The sequence below is a fragment of the Equus asinus genome, chromosome 5 (assembly GCF_041296235.1).
Source record: "Equus asinus isolate D_3611 breed Donkey chromosome 5, EquAss-T2T_v2, whole genome shotgun sequence".
In the NCBI taxonomy this organism is placed as follows: domain Eukaryota; kingdom Metazoa; phylum Chordata; class Mammalia; order Perissodactyla; family Equidae; genus Equus; species Equus asinus.
This window is the reverse complement of record NC_091794.1, coordinates 78087732-78113299: the sequence shown is the minus strand read 5'-3', so window position 1 is coordinate 78113299 and position 25568 is coordinate 78087732. Positions and strand designations below refer to the sequence as shown.

The window sequence follows — 25568 nt, the reverse complement described above, 5'->3', positions numbered from 1 at the left end:
AGAGGGGAAGCGGGGAGGGAGGAAAGTGTAAGGGGTGACTGGGCACATGTGTATGGTGACAGATGGCAGTCTTTGGGTGGTGAACATGATGTAATCTATACAGAAATCAAAATATAATGAGGTACACCTGGAACTTATATAATGGTATAAACCAAAGTGACCTCAATAAAAATACAATGAGAAAAGGCAGAAAAAGTGTGGAAGAAAGAAATAGGAACAAAGAAAAAGGGCAAAAATAGAAAATGGTAACAAATATGGTAGATAGTAATCCAACTATATCAATAATCATCTTAAATATCAATGGTCTAAAAATACCAATTAAAAGACTACTTCATGGGGCCAGCCCGGCGGCACAGCGGTTAAGTGCGCACGTTCTGCTTCGACGGCCCGGGGTTCACCTGTTCGGATCCCGAGTGCAGACATGGCACCACTTGGCAAAAAAGCCATGCTGTCGTAGGCGTCCCACATATAAAGTAGAGAAAGATGGGCATGGATGTTAGCTCAGGGCCAGTCTTCCTCAGCAAAAAGAGGGGGATTGGCAGTAGTTAGCTCAGGGCTAATCTTCCTCAAAAAAAAAAAAACAAAAAAAGAATTACTACCACAGGGGCAGCCTGGTGTGGTAGTAGTAAAGTTCACATGCTCCACTTCAGTGGCCCAGGGTTTGCAGGTTCAGATCCTGGGCATGCACCTAGCACTGCTCGTCAAGCCATGCTGTGGCAGCATTCCACATAAAATAGAGGAAGCCTGGCACAGATGTTAGCTCAGTGGCAATCTTCCTCAAGCAAAAAGAGGAAGACTGGCAACAGTTGTTAGCTCATGGCCAATCTTCCTCACAAAAAAAGAAAGAAAAAGAATTATCAGGATATATAAACAACTTTTTAAAATTTAACATAATAAAAAGATAAATAAAAATATAAACAAATTATATAAATGGACTTAATATAAACATAAAAGGACTTCATGGATAATCAGAGCTGATACAAATTAAAACGAGTTATCAACCCTAGCACATATGGTCAACCAATTTTCGACAAGGTGCCAAGACCATTCAATAGGGAAAGAACATATTTTCTTAACAAATGGTGCTGGGAAAAATGGATATCCACATGCAAACGAATGAAGTTAGACCTTTACCTTACACCATATACAAAAATTAACTTATATGGATCAAAGATCTAAATGTAAAAGGTAAAACTATAAAACTCTTAGAAGAAAACATTGGGGAAAATATTCATGATATTGGATTTGGCAATGATTTCTTGGCTATTATACCAACTGCAGAGGCAACAAAAGAAAAAATAGATAAATAGGACTTAGAATTAAAATTTTGTGTGCATCAAAGGACACCATCAAGAGAGTGAAAAGACAACCTACAGGAGAAAATATTTTTAAATCATATATCTGATAAGGGATATATAAATATTCCTTATATACAAAGCCAATCCAATTCAAAAATGGGCAAAGGACTTGAATAGACATTGCTCCAAAGAAAATACACAAAAGGCTTATAATAAGCACATGAAAATATGCTCAGTATCATTAGCCATTTTAGAGAAATGCAAATCAAAATCACAATGAGACACCACCTCACACTCACTAAGATTGCTAGTATTTTTTAAAAAATGAAAAATAACAAGTGTTGCTGAGAATGTGGAGAAACTGAAACTCCTGTACATTGCTGGTGGGAATGTAAAATGGTGCAGCCTCTGTGGAAAATAGTATGATGGTTCCTTAAAAAGTTTAATGGGTACAAAGTTTCTGTTTAGGATGATGAAAAAGTTCTGGAAATGGATAATGATGATGGTTACACAACAATGTAAACGTACTTAATGCCACTGAACTGTATCCTTAAATATAGTTAAAATGGTAAATTTCTGTTACATATATTTTACCACGATGAAAAAAAATTTTTTGAGAGAGAATAAGAGGAAAGGAACTGGAAACGGTGAGCGGAGACAACTCTAAGGGGAAGTTTTGGTCCAAAAAGAATAAGGCATGAGGGAATATAGCTACAGGAAATGACAGGGTCAAAATGAGGTTTTTTTCCCCTCTAAAGATATTTTTAAGGTGCGAGAAATAAAATGTTTACATGCTGATAGAGATAATTTAACAGAGTGAAATATGATACAGGAAACAGAGGGGAGACTTCCTAGGTAATGTCTTTAAGTAGGCAAATGAAAGAGGATATACAATACAAATGGAAACACGGCTTAGATTGGCACATGGGTAGTTCACCCATAATGACCTATATAAAAGCCCAGTAAGTGGGTAAAGATGTGGGTTAGTAGCCATTTGTGGTGATATGAGAGGCTGTGGAAGTTCTCTTCTGCTTGCTTCAATTTTCTAAGCGAATTAGGAAGCACACTTGTCACTGAGAGTGAGGACTAGAGAGAAGTACTGGGAGTTTGATGAGAGAAGAAAAGATAAATAATCCTCTTGGGGAGTAAATGAACTAGGGAAACACGATAGCTTGAGAGTATTAAGAGCTCAATTTTATTAAAAAAGCAAACAAAAACTATATGTGTGAGTATATATATCTTTTTATATGTATGTATAAATGGTTACATATGTATATATGATGTGTGTGTCTAATATATCTAAGTCACGTGCCACATAACAATGTTTTGGTCAACAACAGACCGCATATATGACAGTGGACTCCTAAGATTAGTACCACACAGCCTAAGTGTGTAGTAGCCTACACACCCACGTTTGTGTAAGTACACGCTATGATGTTCACACAACAAAATCACCTAACAACACATTTCTCAAAATATATCCCTATCATTAAGCGACGTATGACTGCATAAGTACAGAAAAGGGTCCAGAAGTATACATACCAAATTGTTAATAGAGGTCATTATTGGAGATTTTATATATATAGTGTGGAGATTTATATATATATATAATATATATTTTATATATATTATATATATTTTATATATATTTATATATATTATATATAGAGAGAGAGAGGCAGGGGGAATGGAAAAGACTTACATTATTTGGATTTTTGATGAGCACGTATTATTTTTATAATTAAAAGACATAAAATATCTTACAAGTTCATAAAGAGCTTGACAAGAGGGTTTAGAACACTGCTCGTGATCCACAGCACCCTGACTAGGCAAAGCCTATCTCCTAATTAAACACAACTATCAACTCTGCAGTGAAGCTGACTATCAACAAGACAGTGTGAGAAAAGCTGAGGCATCACTCACCTTGAACACTTCAGAGAAGAAGCCAGACCCTATTTTTTCACAGGTGAAGTCATCTAAACGCGTCAGTCTGGAAAAGGCACTTATAAGAGCTCGATATGAAGAAGGCCAAACCCTTCCCACCTGGGTCATGTTCCCATCTCCTCCGCCACCTCCTTCAAAATCTTCCAGACGCTCCACACGTGGAGGAAATCCTGCAATTGAATTCCGTTTGCTCCGATCCATAGTCTCAATAATCACTTTTTTCTTCTCTTAAGAAGGAACTCCACGCATAATAAAGTTTTGTTGACGCCTACTTCTCTTCCGGTTTGACACTAAACAAGAGATCAAAAAGATATTAAAACCATTAATGAATAAATTCATGCAAACCAATGAACTATTAACGTAAAAATATCTCCTCTCACATTCTAGCTCCTATTTTCAGATGTAAAAAACACTTTATACCTTTATCTTCAAAAAATACTGATATATTTAAAGCCTAAGATGTAGATAGTCTTTAACATGAGTAGATTATAACGAAGATTATCGAGTACATTCTAAAAACAAAATAATGATAATATCTATCATTCATTGAACACCTACTATTTAGGAAACTTTGTATAAGAGCCATACACATGTGATGTCATCTGATTCTCAAATAATCCATGATATAAGTGTTATTATGTTCATTTCACAGAGAAGTAATCATACAGTCACTAAGTGGCAGAGATAAAATTCAAATGCAAGACTCCAATTCAAAAGCCTGTGCTCCTACCAATGTCCTCCACAGCCTCACATAATTTTCTCTTCTGTTGAAAATTTATTAATCCCAAATATATAAAACAAAGATGACAAAGATTTTATACTATAAAATTATATCATTTTAAAAGAGGAAAACTATATCCAAAAGCAAGTTAAAAACTCATTGTTAGAGCCGGCCCCGTGGCCGAATGGTTAAGTTCACGTGCTCTGCTTCAGTGGCCCAGGGTTTCACGGGGTCGGATCCTGGGTGTGGACATGGCACCACTCATCAGGCCATGCTGAGTCAGCATCCCACATGACACAACTAGAAGGACCCACAACTAAAAAATACATAAAACTATATACTGGGGAGATTTGGGGAGAAAAAAAAAAAAAAGATTGGCAACAGTTGTTAGCTCAGGTGCCAACCTTTAAAAAAAAAAAACTCATTGCTTAAACAGCACAGTCCAGCAAAAGCGAATGTAAAAGGCTCTACACCATCTGGTACATGACTAAGAAGAAGAAACACAAGCCCACTTTTTCTTTTGCCTGTCTCTCCCTACTTCTACGTTTTTCCATGAGAATTGACTGTAAGGGTCCTATGCAAAATGCAATACTGTGACTCTTCAAATAGTGAGATGCTTTCATAAATGTGGTGAATATCTAGCCAGGAATACCTACACCACCTCCAATTATGGAGAAGAGAGGCAGGGCTCCCCAAAGCCATTCTTAAAATATGACCCTCCCTCCCTAGCCATAGACAGAAGTTGGTACCACTCTACCCAATAAGGACCAATCACAGTTCCTTTCCTAGCATTTGGCATTGAAATTAAGATATCCCAGCCTCCATCTGCTGCTTTCTAAAATGCAAGCCACGTACAAGGGCAACAAAAGCACAAATAAACAAATGGGATTACATCAAACTAAAAAGCTTCTGTACAGCAAAGGAAACCATCAACAAAATGAAAAGGGAACCTACTGAATGAGAGAAGATATTTGCAAATGATATATCCAATAAAGCGGTAATATCCAAAACATATAAAGAACAATACAACTCAATATGAAAAAAAAAAAAAAAAAACCCAATCAAGAAATGGGCAGAGGGGCTGGCCCCGTGGCCAAGTGGTTAAGTTCACGCGCTCTGCTGCAGGCGGCCCAGTGTTTCGTTGGTTCGAATCCTGGGTGCAGACATGGCACTACTCATCAAGCCACGCTGAGGCAACGTCCCACATGCCACAACTAGAAGGACCCACAACGAAGAACATACAACTATGTACAGGGGGGCTTTGGGGAGAAAAAGGAAAAAATAAAATCTTTAAAAAAAAAAAAAGAAATGGGCAGAGGAGCTAAATAGACATTTTCCCAAAGAAGACATACAGATGGACAACAAGCACATGAAAAGATGCTCAACATCACTAATCATCAGGCAGGTGCAAATCAGAGCCACAATGAGATATCACCTTACACATGTCACAATGACTATTATCGAAAAAACAAGAAATAACAAGTGTTGGTGAGGATGTAAATTGGTACAGCCACTATGGAAAACAGTATGGAAGTTCCTCAAAAAATTAAAAATACAGTCATGTGCCACATAAAATGTTTTAGTCAATGATGGTAATCCCATAAGTACCCATTAGTAATCCCAAATCCCATTAGTACCACACAGCCATATAACCTAGGTATACCATAGGCTATACCATCTAGGTTCATGTAAGTATACTCTATAATGTTTGCACAATGATGAAATTACCTAATGATGCATTTCTCAGAATGTATCCCCATCGTTAAGTGACACACGACTGTAGAACTACCATACAACCTGGCAATTCCACTTCTGGGTATCTATCCAAAGAACATAAAAACACATTCGAAAAGATACATGCACCTATGTTCACTGCAGAATTATTTACAACAGCCAAGATATGGAAACAACCTAAGTGTCCATCAGTGGATGAATGGATAAAGAAGATGTGGTGTATATATATATACAATGGAATGCTACTTAGCCAGAAAAAAAGAATGAAATCTGGCCATTTGTGACAACATAGATGGAACTTGAGGGTATTATGCTAAGTAAAACAAGTCAGATGGAGAAAGTCAAATACCATATGATCTCACTCATACATGGAATCTAAAAACACAAAACAATGAGCAAACAAAAACAACCCCACAGATACAGAGAACAGACTAGTGGTTATCAGAGGGGAAGGGGGTTGAGGGGTGGGCAAAATGAGCAAAGGGGGTCAACTGTATGGTGATGGATAGTAACTAGACTTGTGGTGGTGATGATTTTGTAGTGTATTCAGAAGTAGAATTATAAAGCTGTACACCTAAAACTTATACAATAAAAAAATAAAATGAAAGCCATGTAAACTCAGGAGCTATTGACTGTGGCCATTTTCTACCACAAAGAAGGCAAAAAAGCCAAGGAATTGAGGCCCATTTGCAAAGAAAAAAGAGACAGAGAGAACTTGTTAATTTTCCTAATGTGCTCTAGACCCTGATTCCCGACACCTAACTGCATCCTGGCTTAAGGTTCCATGAGATATCCCTGCATCTTTAAAATAAACTATTTTTGCTTAAGATAGTTTCACCAGAATCTTCACAGAAGGAAGAATAATCTGAGCTCCCAAAGAATAAAACATCTAAGCACCTCTATTGGACCTCTGCCAAAAAGTGGCAACAGACCACTAGATCAAAATTTAGGATTACAAGACCAAAACTGTTTTAATTTTACAGCCAGTAGAGACCATAAAGTTCAGTCATTCATTTTATATTCGAGGAAACATAAGGCTCAGAAGGTAGAAATGATTTGCCAATACTTATAAGCTACTTACTAGGAAAGCTAGACTTGGAACCAAGGGTAGTGCATTTCTAAAAGTGTATCTGTTGATCATCTGCTTCAAAGTTACACAAGGAGCACGTTTAAAACCCAGATTCTTGAGTCTCAACCTTGACCTACTAAATCAGAATCTCTTGGAGTGAGGCCTGGAAATTTTACTAAGCTCCCCAGTGATTCTTATGTACACTAACAGTTGAAGATCCTCTACAGCAGGGATCTGTACAGCAGGGAGGATTAATAGCTTTAAAAACAAAAAAACAAAAAAACAAGTATTTTACAAAAATTTTTTCATTTAATCCTCAAAACATACCACCAAAGTATGTGTGATCCCCATTTTACAGGAAAAGAAACGTAGGCTCAGGAGGTTAAGTAACTTGCCTAAGGATACACAGCTGGTAAAACCAGAAATGGAACCCAGGTCTATCCAGCACGAAAGTTCAAGCTTCTTCCATTTCATTATTACTTAACTCAGCGTTTTTCCACTATGAGAGTTGTGAAGAGTTAAGCTAGTTATACGCACAGAAAAGAGGATCAGTACTTGAGTACAGAGGAAGGCCAGGGTGATTGTAATTTGTTCAGAGATAGAAAAGAATGAAAAAGAAACAACTGTAGAAAAATAACACGGGAGACATTAAAGTTAAAATTGAATATACAAAACATAGTTGCCTGCTAAACTAACCGAACAAGTTAATAGGCTTGCCATCTACTGACTTTTTCACTTTTTTCAGATATATTTCATTTTTAATGAAATACACTGTTAACCTCCACAATGCAAGGGTTCCCTAAGGGGTGGCAGATTCTATTCTCTATGCTAAGGTTTAGAAGACACACACACACAATTGCTCATTGCAGCTCACCAGGTCAGGTTTTCCATTCTCAGCTAGGTGAGAGGAAGTAAGGAATAACTAATTGCAACTGAGCTAGTATGGCTGGATTCTGTTACAAGTTTCACAATAGCACAACAGACTGAAACTTTTGGTATTTATTTTGAAAAAATAACTTTGTATCTTAGCTCACAGCACTTTTCAAAAAAGGGAAAAAGTATTTTTAAAAAGGTATATGCTGAGCCAATTCTGATGGCCTAATGGTTAAAGTTCAGCACACTCCATTTCAGTGACCCAGGTTCAGTTACCAGGCATGAAAGCACACCACTGTCTGTCAGTAGCCATGCTATGGCAGCAGCTCACACAGAAGAACCAGAAGAACTTACAGCCATACACAACTATGTACTGGGGCTTTGGTGGAGGGAAAGGAAGAAAAAATGAGGAAGATAGGCAACAAATGTTAGCTTAGGGCAAATATTCCCCTGCAAAAAAGAAACAAAAATGGTATATGCTTATAGAAATTCTTGCATAAGCACTGAACAAGGATGTGCATTTCGTTTCAGCATTGTGTGTAATAACTAGCAAAAAGGAAACAACTCAAAGTTAGTCTGTAGGAGCAACAGATATATTGCAGCCTATTTTTCAATGAAATATAAAGCACTTACAATAAATGAACTCTATATAGTAATGTGGATGTATTTCAAAAGCAATACTTAATGGAGGAAAAGAATCAAGTTGTAGTGAGTGGTATCACCAAAATTTAATTCAAAAGAAAATTTTAAGAAGTTACCAAAAAAAAAGAAAACACTACAGGACCATTCCTACAGATGACACCATTTTAATAAAAAATGTATTTCTAAAAACATACAAAACAATATATATTACAGAGATGCAGGAATAGCATCTTGATTAAAGGTATAGCCTCTAGAGTCAATCTGGGTTCAAATCCTTGCTCCATTAACTTGTAGCTATATGAACCTAGCCAAGTCATTTTAAAACCTCTCTATATCTCCAGTTTCCCATGTATAAAATGGAAATAAAAATAATACCTACGTGACAACGTTTTGCATGTATTAACTCATTTAATCCTTACAACAACCACAGGGTTATTGATTAAATGACCAGTGCCTGGCAAACAGTAAGCATTCAACTCCTATTGAATTATTATTATTTAAAACAATTATTTAAAATAAATTTAAAATCATTAAAGATACATAGTCATAGTAAATGTCTAAAAGCATGAACTAGAAAAATAGACACTAAATTCATAGTAGTAGTTGCCTTGGTGGGAAAGAAGAGACATGAGACAAGGAAGAGAAACAAAGGAGATTTCGACTCTAGCAATAGTGTTTTGTTTCATAGCAAACAACGCAAAATTATATATTTGCTAATTTTGTTATTTTTTGTCAACTAATATTTGTTAATTATGGGTGGTATTATATTGTACACTTTTCTATATTTAATTTTTTTGAAATAAAAAAAGAAATTTAACAGTTTTTTTAAGTCTATTGCCAATACAATAGCTATGCAGTATGCTTGGGCCAAGAAAACTGAAAACAATTTGGCAAATAAACAGCACCCCACTGTGCAAGCCAAGTCTCTAGATTCTCAACCTTTTATTCAGCAACAGTTCCACTACAGTTTTTAGTCCAAGGAGTATTTATATCTTAAGCAAAAAACTCAAAAACACTGGAAGAATTTTTGGATAGCCTAACTTATTCAAGTCCAAAAAACTTAAAATATAAAAGCGCTCGTGATAAACACTGCTATTTCACAGTAGAGTTCCTACTACGTGCTAAAGTAGTACTAATTACTAGACAGTTGAGATTACTGGTAAAAAGCATAGTCCCCTCACGGGAGTAAGAATTTATTAATCCATTCTGAGAAGTGCTGAGCATGGGAAAACTTCCAAACCATGCCTTCTGCTCCCTTAGCCAGCATACTAAAGGACCACATTTTAAATGAAATCAACCAAGCTATAAATGGCTTTCAGTTTAATCTGACAAATTTTAGTTAGCCATAAAAGACAGCAAAAGTTTGTATGATTCGTTTTAAAATCAGAAAATATATTATTTGAAATGTGTGAGATTTCATGGTGTTTTCAGCCTCCGGATTGCCTCTCTTGGTCTTATATATGGAATACTACCTTTTGATACTAATAGTGCCCCTTAAAGTATACATTTTGGGGGGAACAGAGACACAATTACTCTCACATTTACTAGAAAGATATGATTTAAAAAATGCAGGTTTCGCTCTAAAGAGCCTACTTGAGTCAAGAAACTACACTTTGTTGATCAAGAATAATTAATTTTGGGGCCAGCCGGTGGGGCAGCGGTTAAGTTCGCACGTTCCACTTCTCAGCGGCCCGGGGTTCACCAGTTGGATACTGGTGCGGACATGGCACCGCTTGGCAAAAGCCATGCTGTGGTAGGCGTCCCATTATAAAGTAAAGGAAGATGGGCACAGATGTTAGCTCAGGGCCAGTCTTCCTCAGCAAAAAGAGGAAGTTAGCCCAGGGCTAATCTTCCTCAAAAAAAAAAAAGAAGATGAATTAATTTTTAAGCTTGTAAAAACTTGGAATTTTTAAATGAAAACTAATGATACTGCAATCTGCCTCACTAAAAATATTTCAGCTAGAGTCCCAGGGATTCTCAATAAGGGGCATGTGAAAATTTAGGGAAAAGGAGGTCCTTGTCAAGGAGGAGTAATTATCACAATGGCGGGGGTGTGGGGTGGGCACCATTGGCATTTTAGTGGGCAGGGGCCAGGGAGGCTAAAAGTCCTACAATGCACAGAACAGTCCTGCACAACAAAGAATTGTCCTGCCCTAAATGCCAGTAGCGCTCCCGTTGAGACCCACTGTGTCAGAAAAGCTTAATCAGTCCTGTTCTTAAACTAGGAAACAGCCTTTAGCAGTCTTTCAAAAATGCCAAAATTATGTTGCTTACAAGGGTACAAACAACTTTTTAGTAACTGTGTTCTCGATTTCAATATTTATAAACTTGGAAGTTCAAAACTGTTTTTCTTTCTTTTCTACGTAGGCAGGTTTGTCTTTTCAAAGGGTGATTTTCACTTATACTGGGATTGATTAATCTTTCACAAAGAAGGTACAATTAAAAGCTTTGATTGGGGAAAGTAATTTGAAAAGCTATCAATAAAAAGTTAGGGAACTAAATTTCTTATATTCAATACTATATATTTTATCTTTCCAAAGTGGGAATTTAACAAGTCATTTTCCAGAGACCCAAGGAAACTTTTTTTTAAGGAAACTTTTTTAGGACGCCCAGTTAAAACATGCATTCTCCCATCTGAAAAGCTTCTGTAAATAATAACAACTGCAGCCACCATTTACCATGGGCCCATGCATTCTACCAAGTGTTTTGCATATGCTATCTCCAATCATTATGACAATTCTGCAAGGTAGGTATTATCATCTCCAAATTAAAGAGGAAGAAATTAAGACACTGAGAGGTTAAAAGACTTGCCCAAACTCAAACAACTAGTGACAGACTCAGGATTCAAATCTAGTATTTCAAAATCCAAACACTTCCCACTGTGACATGTGTCCTCCAGAAAAACAGCTAAACTTCTGTGAAAATGATTTGCATATTAGCTAGGCAAAAAGCTATTACTATTCCCCATCCTACCTTTACAGCAGAGATTAAAGAGTATACAGTTGATGGTCTTCAGTCATTTAATCACATTCTATAGACATAAAAATTAGCATTCATTTTAACAGACTGTCTAAAGACTGCATGCCAAGCTGACAGGGAAGATACGCCAACTCTCCATCAGTCTTTCTTTTCCATTCTAATGTACAGTATTTGTTGTTTCTTACCCTTTCACAAAAACAAAGAACAAAGAACAAGAACAAAGTAGATGAAACTTCATAACAGCATAGACACAAATAAAATCCTGCAATGCACTCAACAGCTATCAACCAACAGGTAGCAGGACGTGGCAAAGTGTCAGCCAGCAACCAAAAATCTTCAACATCCATCCAAATACGGAATCATGTGTGCACAAAGCTGGTAGTAAGTTCCACAACACGAGTAAAAAAGATTTCTGAGAATTTAGTGGACTTTTATACCCTGGATATACGGAGTAAAAAAGGAATGCAAACATAATATCCTAATCATATTTTTTTTTCTTTCTATAATCATAAAAAGTGCCTAATTAATTCAAAATAAAACAAGGATTCGTTGTGGGTAAGATGTAGCCAAGAAAACTGGCCATTTTCCAGAATAGGAATACAGACAAGTATTTTAGCTGTGTATCAAGACCAACCACATGGCAAATCTACATGACAGGTCTGCTCAGCTCTTATCTCTTCTATGGACCAACATAGCAAATACAGACACATTTCAGGATGACTGCCTAATTAAAAATAAAAGCAATACTGCTGAACTTGCCATCCTACTGTGAAATAATGAGTTGCAGTTTCCATTCAAATCAAAGGCAATCTAACATAAAAACTGGCATCCCCTATTTAATTAGCCATGAATATACACAATGGCATATATTAGTGCCAGACAGATCAAAAGCCAGTTCTTAAAATTGTATTATCTCTTTGGCATAAGCATCTTATTTTGCTGTTCTAACTACAATCCACCAGGCCCTAGAAACTTAGGTTGAAAGTTGCAAAGGCATTTAGAGGTTAACTAATCCAATCTTTTGGCCAATTCAGGAATCCCCTCTGTTAACTGGGTTCCCACTGGGTATAAAGTATTATGATAGGTGCTATAATATTTACTGAGCATTTACTATAATCCAGACACTCTTCCAAGTGTTTCATGTTTAATATTCATAAGAGCCCTATAAAATAGATACTATTATTATCCCAGTTTTAGAAATGTGGAAACAAAGACATGAAGGAATTAGTTAACATGTTCAAGCTCTTACAGACAAGAAGTAGTAGAGCCAGAATTCAAATCCAGAGCCTGTACTCTTTTTTTTTTTTTTTTTTTGAGGAAGATTAGCCCTGAGCTAACTGCTGTCAATCCTCCTCTTTTTGCTGAGGAAGACTGGCCCTGAGCTAACATCCATGCCCATCTTCCTCTACTCTATATGTGGGACGTCTACCACTGCATGACTTGCCAAGTGGTGCCATTTCCACACCTGGGATCCCAACCAACGAACCCCGGGCCCCCAAAGCGGAACGAGCACACTTAACCGCTGCGCCACCGGGCCGGCCCCCAGAGCCTGTACTCTTAATCACTATACTAATACTGCCTCTCTCGGGGGGAGGATATATAAAGCTGAATAAAACATGACTCCACCACTCCAGGAACTTAGTCTCCCAGAAAACACATCCGTACATCAATGAGTACAATACAGAGTGATAACTGCTAATATCAGATTAGAAGTAAGGAGGGCTTAACGAAGGCACTAGCAGTGAGGACAAAGAAATAGGGAAGGAGATAAGTGACTTTAAAAAAAAGTGAGGGGCTGGCCCCGTGGCCGAGTGGTTAAGTTCGTGCACTCCACTGCAGGCATCGTTGGCTCGAATCCTGGGCGCAGACATGGCACTGCTCATCAAACCATGCTGAGGCAGCGTCCCACCTGCCACAACTAGAAGGACCCACAACGAAAGAATATACAACTATGTACCAGGGGGCTTTAGGGAGAAAAAGGAAAAACAATAAAAAAATCTTCAAAAAACAAAAAGTGAGCAAATGGATGTACAAGGTACAAGCGGTACCTAGGATGACTCCAAGTTTAACTAGAATCCTTCCCATGTTTCTGGTTTGGGTGATTGCAGGAATGACTAGGCATTCACCGAAAGAAAAAGATTTGTAAAGAGATTCAAATTCTTTTCTGATCTTACTCAGTTTAAGGTGCCTGAAGGAATACCAGGTGACAATGTCTAGAAGGCACTTGGAGGCACTACCCTGGAGCTCAGGAGGAGGACTAGACTGGAGATGCAGACTTGAAAGTCATTAGCGCTTACATATATTCTAAAGAGTTTCCTAAAGTAGAGAACATGAGTAACAGATAATATTTACTGAGTTGCTACTATGTGCCAAAGCCCAGTCTCCTTCTTTATATCCTTAGGTGAGACCAGATAAGAGGCCAAGGGAACATCAACATACACAAGACAAAAAAGAAACAAAAGAGGTAAGAATAAAACCACAAGAAAGTATGTCACACAAGCAAAAGGTGGAAATGATGAACATATCAAATGCCACAAAGTAGTCAAACAACACGAAGAAAAATGTCCACTGGATTGGACACTACAGATGCCAGAGTCAGCTCAGCCTACTGAAACAACACACTAACAACGAGCTCACTAATTCCTCAAGCAACCTTATAATAGCAAGTTCTATTATTGCAAAGTTCTGATTGGTACAAAGTTTTTTCTTTCCAAGGAAAGAACAGCATAGGAAAAGCACAGTACTGTGTTCAAATTCTGACTCTGAAGGAGAATTAAGAGTTATAACAACTAAATACAATAATGATATTTGACTGGATCCTGATTTGAACAAACCAGTTATAAAAGAAAACTGGGGAAATTTTAATAAGGACTACTATTAGATGATAGTATAAAATTATTATTATTAATTGTAAGTGTGATAATATTAAGATTATATAAGACTTATTTTGGAGATGCCCACAGAAATAGAGGTGAAATATCATGTTTGTATTTGCATTAAAATATATCAGAAAAGGGCCAGCCCCAGTGGCCTAGTGGTTAAGTTTGGCATGCTCTGCTTCAGTGGCCAGGTTCAGTTCCTGGGTGTGGACCTACACCGCTCTGTTAGCAGCCATGCTGTGCAGGCAGCCCACATACTAAAAAATAGAGGAAGACCAGCATGGATGTTAGCTCAGGATGAAACTTCCTCAGAAAAAAAAAAAAAAAAAATATATATATATATATATATATACACATATATATATACATATCTCTCAAAAAAAATAGATGTGGCAAATTTTACAAAATGCTAATAATTGTTATATATGGGTAATGGGTAAATGGGTGTTTGTTACATTTTTCTCATAATAATAATGAAAAAGGCTTCAGAAACAAGAGATGATACTTTTTGTCAATAAAAAAAATCCAGAAAATGAATACAGCATGGAGACCACAAACACCAACACTAGAAATGGAAAAACCAACTGGCTTTATGTTGTGTGAATGAGTACTTGTTGCTTGGGATAAAATTTCTAATGAAGTAGCATTATATACATATTCAAAGAATGCTGTATCTTGGGGCCGGGCCCATGGCGGCATAGTGGTTAAGTTCACTGCACTCTGCTTCGGCAGCCCAGTTCACGGGTTCAGATCCCAGACACAGACCTACACCATTCATCAGCCATGCTGTGGCAGCGACCCACATATAAAGTGGAGGAAGACTGGCACAGATGTTAGCTAAGGGCTAATCTTCCTCAAGCAAAAACAGAGGAAGACTGGCAGCAGATGTTAGCTCAGGGCTAATCTTCCTCAGCAAAAAAAAAAAAGCTCTATCTCTAACAGCTCAAACAGAAAAGCAGATAACATACATACATACCATGGCAAATTGTGATAGATAATTCAAAAAGGATCTAGTGATGGCAAAGACACTGAGATTGAAAAAGTATGTAAAAGATGGATAAAACTTCATAAAATGAGTGCAGGAAAAAAAGCAATTTTTCTAAAATAATATATATTATTTAAAATATATGTGTATGACTAAAATAAACAGGACAAGTTTAAAAATTCTGATTCCAACTTAGCTGAATGATCTTGGCATGTTGCTTAACTTCTCTCCTTATCTATAAAATAGAAATAAATATCAATTGTACCTGAGTTATTATGAGAACATAGTAAGGAATTTAAGGATAAAAATGCATACATGAAGCACTAGGCAGGGTGCCTGACACACAGTAAGCATTTAATAAATATGAGTTCTCTTTCTTCTCCCTCCCCCACCCACCCTTAATCCTAGTTCTGGATGCTGCAAGTATACAACAAATTAAGCCTGTTTTTTTTATTCTTTATGATACTTTTCAGTTACCAAGTCTAACCCAGGGCAAATACACACAAGTCTTTCAGGTTTCCCATGGAACATAGCACAGACATCTCTCTGGTTACCTTCTTTAAAGTTTAGCCTTAATTGCCCTCCAAACTGTCAAAGCCCTTCTAAAATACAATAGCAAAAACTGTACACAATGTTATGTATATGATCTAACTAGTACAGAACTGAGCAGGACTATTATTTCCCATAATCTGGATATAAAGAACACGGTTTCTTATCTTCTAAGTACACTCAATGTATCTGTAACTTTGTATGGGTCAACATGAAACTTGACACAAGATAAGCTGATACTGGACCCCATTCAAATAAACTGAAATGCTAAAGTACTAGGGGGATGTATGACTTTCCAGGATAATATCTCTTTTGATAAATTTTTCTATTTGATTTTAAGAAGACCTGTACATGACCACTTAGGTCAGAGGCAACTCACCTCTTCTTCTGATAAAGTGATTTAGAAGACTATTTCAGACACTATGGGAAAGAAAGCAATCAAGAGGAAAGAGGAAGTTAGGTTTCTGGGGTCAGGACAGGCTGTTCTATAGTCTACATTACAAAAGTCAAAAGAGGAATCTGATAAAAAGGAAAACAAAATTAATAACATGAAGTATTATCAAAAAATATTCACCAAAAAAATTTTTTATTCAATCTTGTTTCTTTCTCAAATATATTCTTTCCATTAAAGGGAATATTTTTTAGTCATTAAAAACGACAGTTATTATAAGCACACAAAGATATATGTACAAGAATATTAACTTACATGTTGTCAGTAACAGGAAAAAAAACAGAGACAATGCAAATGTCCTTCAACAGGGATAGGTTAAACAAATTGTAGTACATCCATATAACTTAATATTACATAGTCATTAAAAGAATGAGGTATGGGGCTGGCCCAGAGGTATAGTGGTTAAGTTCGAACACTCTCCTTCAGAGGCCCAGGATTTGCAGATTTGGAACCCCGGGGGCGGATATAGTACCGCTCCTTAAGCCACACTGTGGCAGCATCACACCTAAAATAGAGGAAGATTGGCACAGATGTTAGCTCAGTGACAATCTTGCTCAAGCAAAAAGAGGAAAGATTGACCACAGATGTTAGTTCAGGGCCAATCTTCCTCACACACACAAAAAAAGGGGTACATTCTATACATACTAACATGAAAAGATGTCCAAGTTTCACTGTTAAGTGACAACAGCAAGTTGCAAAATAGAACGTATAGTGTGATCTTGTTTTTATTTTTTAATATAATATATTAAACATTAATATATGCCTAGAAAATTTAGAGAAATACATATACTAAACTGTCATCTTGGTGGAGGAAGCGATTGTAAGAGACACTCATTTTTTTTTTTTTTTAAAGATTTTTTATTTTTTTCCTTTTTCTTCCCAAAGCCCCCAGGACCCTCGTTGTGGGTCCTTCTAGTTGTGTCATGTGGGACGCTGCCTCAGCATGGTTTGATGAGCAGTGGCATGTCCGGGCCCAGGATTCGAACCAACGAAACACTGGGCCGCCTGTAGCGGAGCGCGCAAACTTAACCACTCGGCCACGGGCCAGCCCCAAGACACTCATTTTTTTTAAGGAATACATTTCTGTGTGGTTGTTTTTCACAATGATCATGCATTAGTTCTGTTTAAAAAATGAAGATAAAGGGCAGGCCTGGGGGCATAGGGGTCAAGTTCACACACTCTGCTTCGGAGGCCCAGAATTCACCGGTTCAGATCCCAGGCACAGACCTATACACCGATTATCAAGCCATGCTGTGGCAGGCGTCCTGCATATAAAGTAGAGGAAGATGGGCATGGATGTTAGCTCGGGGATAATCTTCCTCAAAAAAAAAAAAAAAAAAGAAGATAAAAAGGTTAGAACGACAAAAAACCATTCTTTCATCTTTCCCACAATAGTAGCTTAGACTATGTAAGATAAAATTTATGATATATGTTAAATAGGAAGAGGGAGGGGCAAAGAATGTAAAAATTGAATAATCAATAATTACAATTATATAAAATTATGCACTGGGAAAAAAATAAAGGAATTATACCTAAGTGATAACGTTATTTTGGAGTGGAAGGATTATGACTTATTCTTGACTCTTATCCTAAACTTTCTGTAACGTTATACCACTTCTATAATTATAAAACAGAATATCAATTTATTGACATAATAAATGTAGCAAAGCATAATTTCACAATCAATGTATGATGAACCTGAGTCTCTTAAAACATTCAATTATGAATGTACAGAAATACAAATACAAAAGATGTAGTCATTAACTGAATTCATATTAACTGCAGCATATTACCTGGCAATTATTTAACTTTCTGATAGGGGTTTGCTTCCTTGAAATATTTTCTTTCTGATTTAAGTTCAGGAAAAAAAAATCCAGTTCCAGGTAAAAATGTATTTTCTAATGTATTTATGGAGCGTTAAGAGGGCTTTTAATGTGATTTCCTTAAGCTTGCTGAGAAGCCTCAACAAGACCGGAGCTTTACTACACCAGAAGAGTTGTCTGCTCTCAAGAATCCAAAGGAGACAGCACATAACCATTAGAAAAGGTATTTTCACATAATGCCTAGTTTCAAGAGTCTTTACTATATATAGTTCTTTTCAAATAAAGCGTCATTTTTCAGTCTAAAGTTTCACTCCTATTTAAATACAATTGCCTTTGATAATATTTCTACTATTTCATAGGCACGAAAGATTTTGACAGCATTTCAGACTAGCCGGAAGAAAGCAAACTGCAACCTGTAACAGTTCACATAACACACATGACAGTTAAAAATCTTCCATGACATCTGTTGCTTACAAAATTCCTTAGCCTGGCATTCAAAGACTTTGCTCTACAAAAACTGGCCTAATCATTATCCCCCAAATTTAACCCACCTTTCCAGTGTAGCCTTCCCTTCCTATCTCAGCTTAAGTGATGTTCACCTCCCCCTTCCACTTCTTGCACTCAACTAATGTTTTCTTGGTCTTCCTATCTCGACTCTCACACCTCTTCCAATCTATTCTCCGGGGTGAGCAACCTTTTGAAAACTCTTCATGTGTCATACAAAGGCTCTTTCTTATTTGGCCCCTACCCACATGGCCAGCATCATCGATCTCTATTCCTCTACCCACAGACACAATCTACTCCAAATATAGAGCACCACTTGTAGAGCCCTGCTCACACTTCAGTGATTATGCACGTAATATTCTTTCTCCCTGGTGTGTTCTTCTTGACCTCTTCTATATGGCTCTCTCAGTAATCATCTCATGTGGTAAGTGTTCTCTGACCCCTCAATCTCCTTTTTCTGTGCTTTGATAATGCCTTGCACAAATGTGTTATTACAGTTATCACACAGCATTTTAATTGTTGCTTGCCTGTCTCTTTCACTGGACTATGAGCTCCGTAAGGGCTTAGAATGGAACTTACTCACCTCCAAGTGAATTGTGGCATACAAATTTTAATACTATCTGAATCAAGATTTACAATCGAGGGGCCGGCCCGGTGGTGCAGCAGTTAAGTGTGCACGTTCTGCTTCAGCGGCCCAGGGTTCACCAGTTCAGATCCCAGGTGTGGACATGGTACCGCCTGGCAGGCCATGCTGTGGTAGGCATCCCACATATAAAAAGTAGAGGAAGATGGGCATGGATGTTAGCTCAGGGCCAGTCTTCCTCAGCGAAAAAAGGAAGATTAGCAGCAGTTAGCTCAGGGCAAATCTTCCTCAAAAAAAAAAAAAAAAAGATTTACAATGGAGAAAAAAAGAAAATAAATAGACATTGAGATTCCATACTTTCTATGAAAAAAACATGTTCATTCTTTCAGTCATTCAGTCAACAAATATTTATTCAGCACCTACTAGGGACCAGTCACTATGTCAAGCCCTAGAGAGTTAGTGATGACAATACTTACACAAACACAAAAATAATTCTGAGAGGATATAGTCCAAAATGTTAACACTGGCTATTAACTCTTTGAATCTTGGGAAGATATGAATAATTTATATCTTCTTCAAAATCATCTCTATTTCCCAATTCTTCCTTAATGAACATCCATTAATTTTAAAATCACTCCAAAAAAATGAGGGGTCCTCTCAAATTACAAATTCCTACCAATCAGTAGGAATACAATACCGATAGCAAATAATGTGCAAATTTGTGAACCATAGCTAATGTGAGAGCAAAACAATTTTTGAGAACTTTAAGTCAGATTCTAATTATACCTAATACAAAGAACAAGACTAAAGTATGCAAAAACACTTCAGGATTTCCACAATGCCTACTTTTGAAAAAGATCCCATGCAAATTGTCCAAGAAAAACACTGACCACAAGATCAATATCACCTAGTTTCCCACACTGCAGAAAAAAAAAATTATACTATTCTATTCTATTTAATGCAGAGAAGAGATGACAGCCTCTATACAATTTGTTCAGATGACAAATTAATAAACACCATACTTCATCTGTATAATGATTTACAGTTCACAAAGTACTTTGACCTTCACAATAATTTTGTTTTCTTGTTCCCATTGGATAGATTTATAAACTAAGGATTGAAATGGAGAAGGCCTTTCTAACTATGACTTAAAATCCAAAACCCATAAAAGAAGTTTGTCTACATAAAAAACTAAAAGTTCTGCATGGGAATAAAATAAATCAGAAGACAAACATCAAAACAGGAAAGTATTTGCAATACAAATCACAGATAAAAAATTTATCTTACCATATATGTATATATGTATGAACGTATGTGTGTATATATAGAGAGAGAGAAAGAGAGAGACCTAGAAATCATTAGGAAAGAAACCTATGACTCAACAGGAAAATAGGTAAAGAATTTAAACAGGTAGTTTACAGAAAAGGAAATATGAGTGACTCAAACAGTATAATAAGATAATTAACCTTAACATAATTTTTGAAAACTTAAAACTACTCTGAAATATTATTTTTCTCTATCAGATTGGCAAAAATTTAAGTTTGATAACAGCAAAGCATATTATTAACAACACTGACCCTGAAGCCAGAGTGCTTAGTTTGAATTTCTGCCTTAGTAGCTGTGTGATTTGGCTAAGTCACTTAAACTCTCCATTCTTCAATTTACTCACCTGAAAAATGGAGATAATAATAGTACCTACCTCCGAAGGATGTTATTAAGATTAAATGAGGTAATGTATATAAAGCATTTAGAATAGATCTGGCACATAGTAAGCACCATGTAAGTATTAACTATGATACAGCTAATGGTGAGTGAACAGGCAATGTATATTGGAACAACCCCTAAGGAAAGCAATTTGGCAATATATTTCATAGTTATAAATGCACATATCCTTTGACTTAGAAATCCTGCAAATTTATTCCACAAATACCTTGCACACGTGTAAAATGACATATGTTCAAGGGTTGTGATTACAGAATTGCTTATCAAATCAAAAGACTGGAAGCAACACCAATGTCCAAAATAAGAAACTATTAAACTATGATACATCCATTCAATGGAATACTATGCAGGCATTAAAGAAGAATATGCAAGCTCTCTATAAATTGATCCAGAAAGGTCTCCAAGATACATTAAGTGAAAAAGCAATACGGGGGTGAGAGGGAAGAAAGTACAGAACAGTGGGGAAGAACCAGGGGTTAAGTTTTGTATGAAAAGTAAAAAAAATAAGATTATATATTCATATTGATAAGTATTTGCCTAAAGAAAGTCTAAAAGAATATAAAGAAACTAGAAAAAGTGGTTAGGGAGGGGCATGGAACTGGGTGGATGGGAGCTAGGCATAGGAGTGAGACTTTTCCACTGTCTATATAAAATATATAAATATGCAAATATTTATTTAACCATTTGAGCATATTACCTATTCAAAGACTAAACTTTTTTTTTAAGATTTCATTTTTCCTTCTTCTCCCCAAAGCCCTCCAGTACATAGCTGTATACTTTTAGTTGTGGGTCCTTCTAGTTGTGGCGTGTAGTACACCACCTCAGCATGGCTTGATGAGCAGTGCCATGTCTGCGCACAGGATTCAAACTGGCGAAACCCTGGGCCACCAAAGCAGAGGCCGCGAACTTAACCACTGGGCCACAGGGCCAACCCCCTCAAAGATTAAATTTTAAAAAAGAAAAAACTAAAGCTCACATAGGATAGGAAATTTGCCTACAATCATATAGCTAATAATAACGGAGTTGATTACTCTTAGCACTTCCATTGTTTTTCCTTATATCATACTGCCTTTCTCAAAGTTTCAGGAATGGAAGATTCAAAAATTATCACAATGAGGGTTTTCTCTGAAACAACCACTCTCACTGAGTGCTCAGCAAAAATAACACTAGTGAGACCACGCTGAAGTCATCGCCATATGATGACTTGGAAAATAGTATAATACCCATTGTTGGTCCAAAACATTCACCATCACCCACACTACACAATGTAATAATTGGGCTTCATTTACTGGAAGGAGATGAAATTCTCATAAAAAGCCTTATCACAGGTTTCAAATTCCAACACAACATTCATTTTGCAGAACAATGAAGCGTACGACACTAAGAATTTATCTATAAACACTTTCACACAGGGAAAAAAAGTATTAACGCAAGTCAGCTTTCTACTCTAAATAAGCCAGGGAATGAGCACATGTAAATATGTAATTTTCTTTTTACAATTAACATAACTACAAAACGTTATTGGGGATCCCAGGGTAGAGAGTCCCCAGCCTAGCTTCCCAACACATATACTTTTAAACAGAATTAAACAGGTCCATCAAATGCCAAATTGCAAAGGATTTGTGTTTGAGACCATCCCAAATATACATCCATATGAGAGAATAATACATCATATATTCAGGGCACCAAGCATCTGAGGATCTCCACATTAATTCACACACAAACATCTGCACCATCTAGACTACTATTAACAAATGCCAAGGAACCTCCAACTCAACTCTGGGTCCCTCCTTGGTGAGCAGCCCCACTTATAGGACCCAACATCTCCTCTGTTCCATTTCCTGCTATCATATTAGGCAACTATGACATCCATATTGATGACATATTCAACATATTTCAGAGCCCCTTAACCTCTCGCTACTTCAATAACCTATAGCTCCATTCCTCTTCAACAGCACTGAGACAGCTACATCCTGTTTTTGTTTTTACCTTGAAATATTACCTTGACTATTCCATTCTTTATTTCTTACAAAATCTGGTTTTCAACCACACTTCTGGTTGTCTCCTTACTCTCCAAGTAACCAGCTCCTCTGCCAGTTTTAGTTCTTATAACCACAGCCTGGACTTTCAGAGTCCATCATATCTCCCACACTATCACTAGCAGTGTAAAGTTGCTCTCCGTTTTATCTTCCTTTCTTGTAAATTCCAATCCTGTCAACCCAAACATCTTTTTCCACCCTCCCAGTGGCAAGCTGCTGGAGAAAGTGTAAAATCCACGCTACAGGGCCCCATTACAAATACATTATTTCTAACTTGAACTGGGCCCTCAATGTGGTCCGTGATCTTTTTTTTCAATCTTTAATCCATTCCTCTTTCATTTTTCCATTAAAGATTTCCATGGCCATAATACTCAAGTCAGAAATTCCCCATAAAAAAAACCCTCACCATATTTCCTCCAATCTCCAGAGATAACTGACTTCTCTACAGATAAGCAATCACATCAAGAAAATAAGGCCATCGGTCAAACTCCCTCACCTTCTTTCCTTTCTACCATATCATTATCCATCTTGACTTCTATCCTTTTGGCGTCAAAGAATGAAACGCCCAACCTATTTCCTATGTAAGTTTTCTCCTCAATTTACAAAACTGTTTCACCTATACTAAAAAGAAAAGCACACACGTGCCATAGTGGAAAAAACACAGGTTTCAGAGCTAGGCAGACTTTGTTCAAATTCTTACTTATAGTCTTCCCAACTGTAAAAGAGGGATACTGATACCTAAACCACAAGGCTGTTGTGAGCTATAAAGCATCTTTACGGTACCTGGCATATAGTATGTCATCAATAAAGACATTCCACTACTATCACTCTCCTTCACAACCACACTTGTTGAAAAAGTAATTATATTCACTGCCTCGCATTTTACTCTCAATCCATCATGATCTGACTGCTGCCATCATTGCCACCATCACACTTTCTAAAGTGTCTTTCAAAGGAAACAAGTGATCTTCTAATTGCTAAATTCAGTGGTTTCTTCCTAATCCTCATTCTACTTGACCTCTGAAGCAACCGACACTGATGGTCACCCCCTCCCTTCTCGAAACCCTTTCTTCCTTTGGCTTCTACTATAACGCCATTCTGTTCTAGTTCTTGTCCCACTCCTTCAACCTCTTTCTCAGTGTCTGTTACCCTTCAAACAATGATGTTCCTTCTGGTCCATAGCCATTTTCTTCTCTTCTTTCAGTATTACCATATCATACTAAGGATTCAAATATCTCCCATATATTCTCTGTTGACTCTCAAATTTATGTATTCAGTTTCAACCTTTCTCGCAATTTTCAGACCCAAATTTCCAGCGAACTACAATGATACCTGAAAATACCTCAAATTAAACGTCCCAAACCAAATTCATTACCTTCCCTCAAAATTGTTTCTTTACGTTCCCTATTTCAATTAACACCACCAATCCATCCCATCAGCCGAGTCAGAAACCACCCACTATTAATCCTCTCAAGTCTATTCTGAAACCTCATGGAACTGAAAGCCATTCTCTTCATTTTCCTACCACTATCCTCGTTCATCCCCTCCGACCTCGATTAGCACACTAGTTTCCCGTCCACCTAGGCTTTCTGCCTCCACACTGTCTTCACTTTCAGTTCTTCCTCCACATTTTCACCGGAGATAATCAATCATACCAAACTCCTGCTTACAAAACCTTCAACGGCGCCCCATGCCTACAGAATAAAGTCCAAATTCTTTAGCAAGGTTTCCTCAGAGGTATAAATTGAAAGGTTTTTAAATCAGGCAAACAACCCTGGTTTCACTTCTAGCTGCATCTGAATACTGTCTTAGTCCAGAGTCTTCAAAGTGAAGGGTAAACGGCAGAAGAGGGAAAAGGAGGGATGGGGAGAAGAGGGATGACAGGGGAGAAGAGAAAAGAAGAGAGGGCGACAGCAGCGTCAGAGGAGGGGAAGGATCTCTCGAGGGCAGAAGTGGATGTTTTGGAGGGAAGAGTATGTTGGAGGGAAGTCAAGTGAGGGAGTCCGATCTCTAAGGGAGGAGGGAACGCTGAGACCACAGAGGCTCTCGGTGTGGAGCTGGAGGTCTCAGAAACAGGAGCTCTCCGAGCAGAGAAAGGCTTCCTGGGTCTCCAAAGTGAGGAAAGTCCCCGAGAGGAGTCCGGGCCGGGTCCCCGACATGAAGGAACTTCTAACGGGTTCCGGGCCTCCGCGGGGAGAGGCGGGGGGCGGGCTGTCCCAGGACCCTGAGGGAAGTGAAGGGGCAGGGGTCGAGGAGCGTTCCCGGCCGCTGAGAGGACGAGCCCCGGGAAGCGAAGGGTCCCGTGGGTGCTAAGAGTCCCGAGCGCCAAGGCTCCGAGCCGCGACGGGTGCAGCAGCCGCGCGCGGGCCGGGGAGCCCTGGGCGTGTGCCGCACGCGCTCTCTCGGCGTTACCTGAGGCGGGACCGAGCAGCCAGAGGGGGGCCTGCACGGGCGGGAGGGGGAGGCGGCGGCAAAGAGGGGGCATAGTAGCCCTCCCGGCTGGAGGCGGCAGCGGCTCTTAGCCTGTGGAGGCGGTGGGGGTCCCTCGCGCAGAAGCCGGCGACTCGACAGGGCTAGCGGCGGCGGAGGACGAGGAGGCTACTGCCATGGCCCCGCAGTCGGGGACCGCTCCCCCCGCCTGTTTGGCGGGGCCAGGAGGATGATCTGGCCGGCGAGCCAGAGGGGGCAGCTGGAAGCTCCGCTGGGCTCCCCGGCCGCGAGCGACTGAAACGCCTGCCCGAGCGGGCAGGCGAGCTGGAGGCGGGGCTTGTGC

General features: G+C 38.2%; 1 protein-coding gene across 2 annotated transcripts in view; it reads right to left on the bottom strand.

Moving 5' to 3' along the window:
• TESK2 (testis associated actin remodelling kinase 2) overlaps positions 1-25568 on the bottom strand; it is a 130406-nt gene extending 104838 nt beyond the window's left edge. For both annotated transcript variants that reach the window (XM_044770671.2, XM_044770672.2), the window contains exons 1-2: positions 25208-25568; positions 3222-3532 (exon numbers count right to left, since the gene is read on the bottom strand). In XM_044770671.2, the coding sequence (XP_044626606.1) occupies positions 3222-3443 (222 nt within the window). In that variant the 5' untranslated portion in view covers positions 3444-3532; positions 25208-25568. The remainder of the gene's footprint in view (positions 1-3221; positions 3533-25207) is intronic.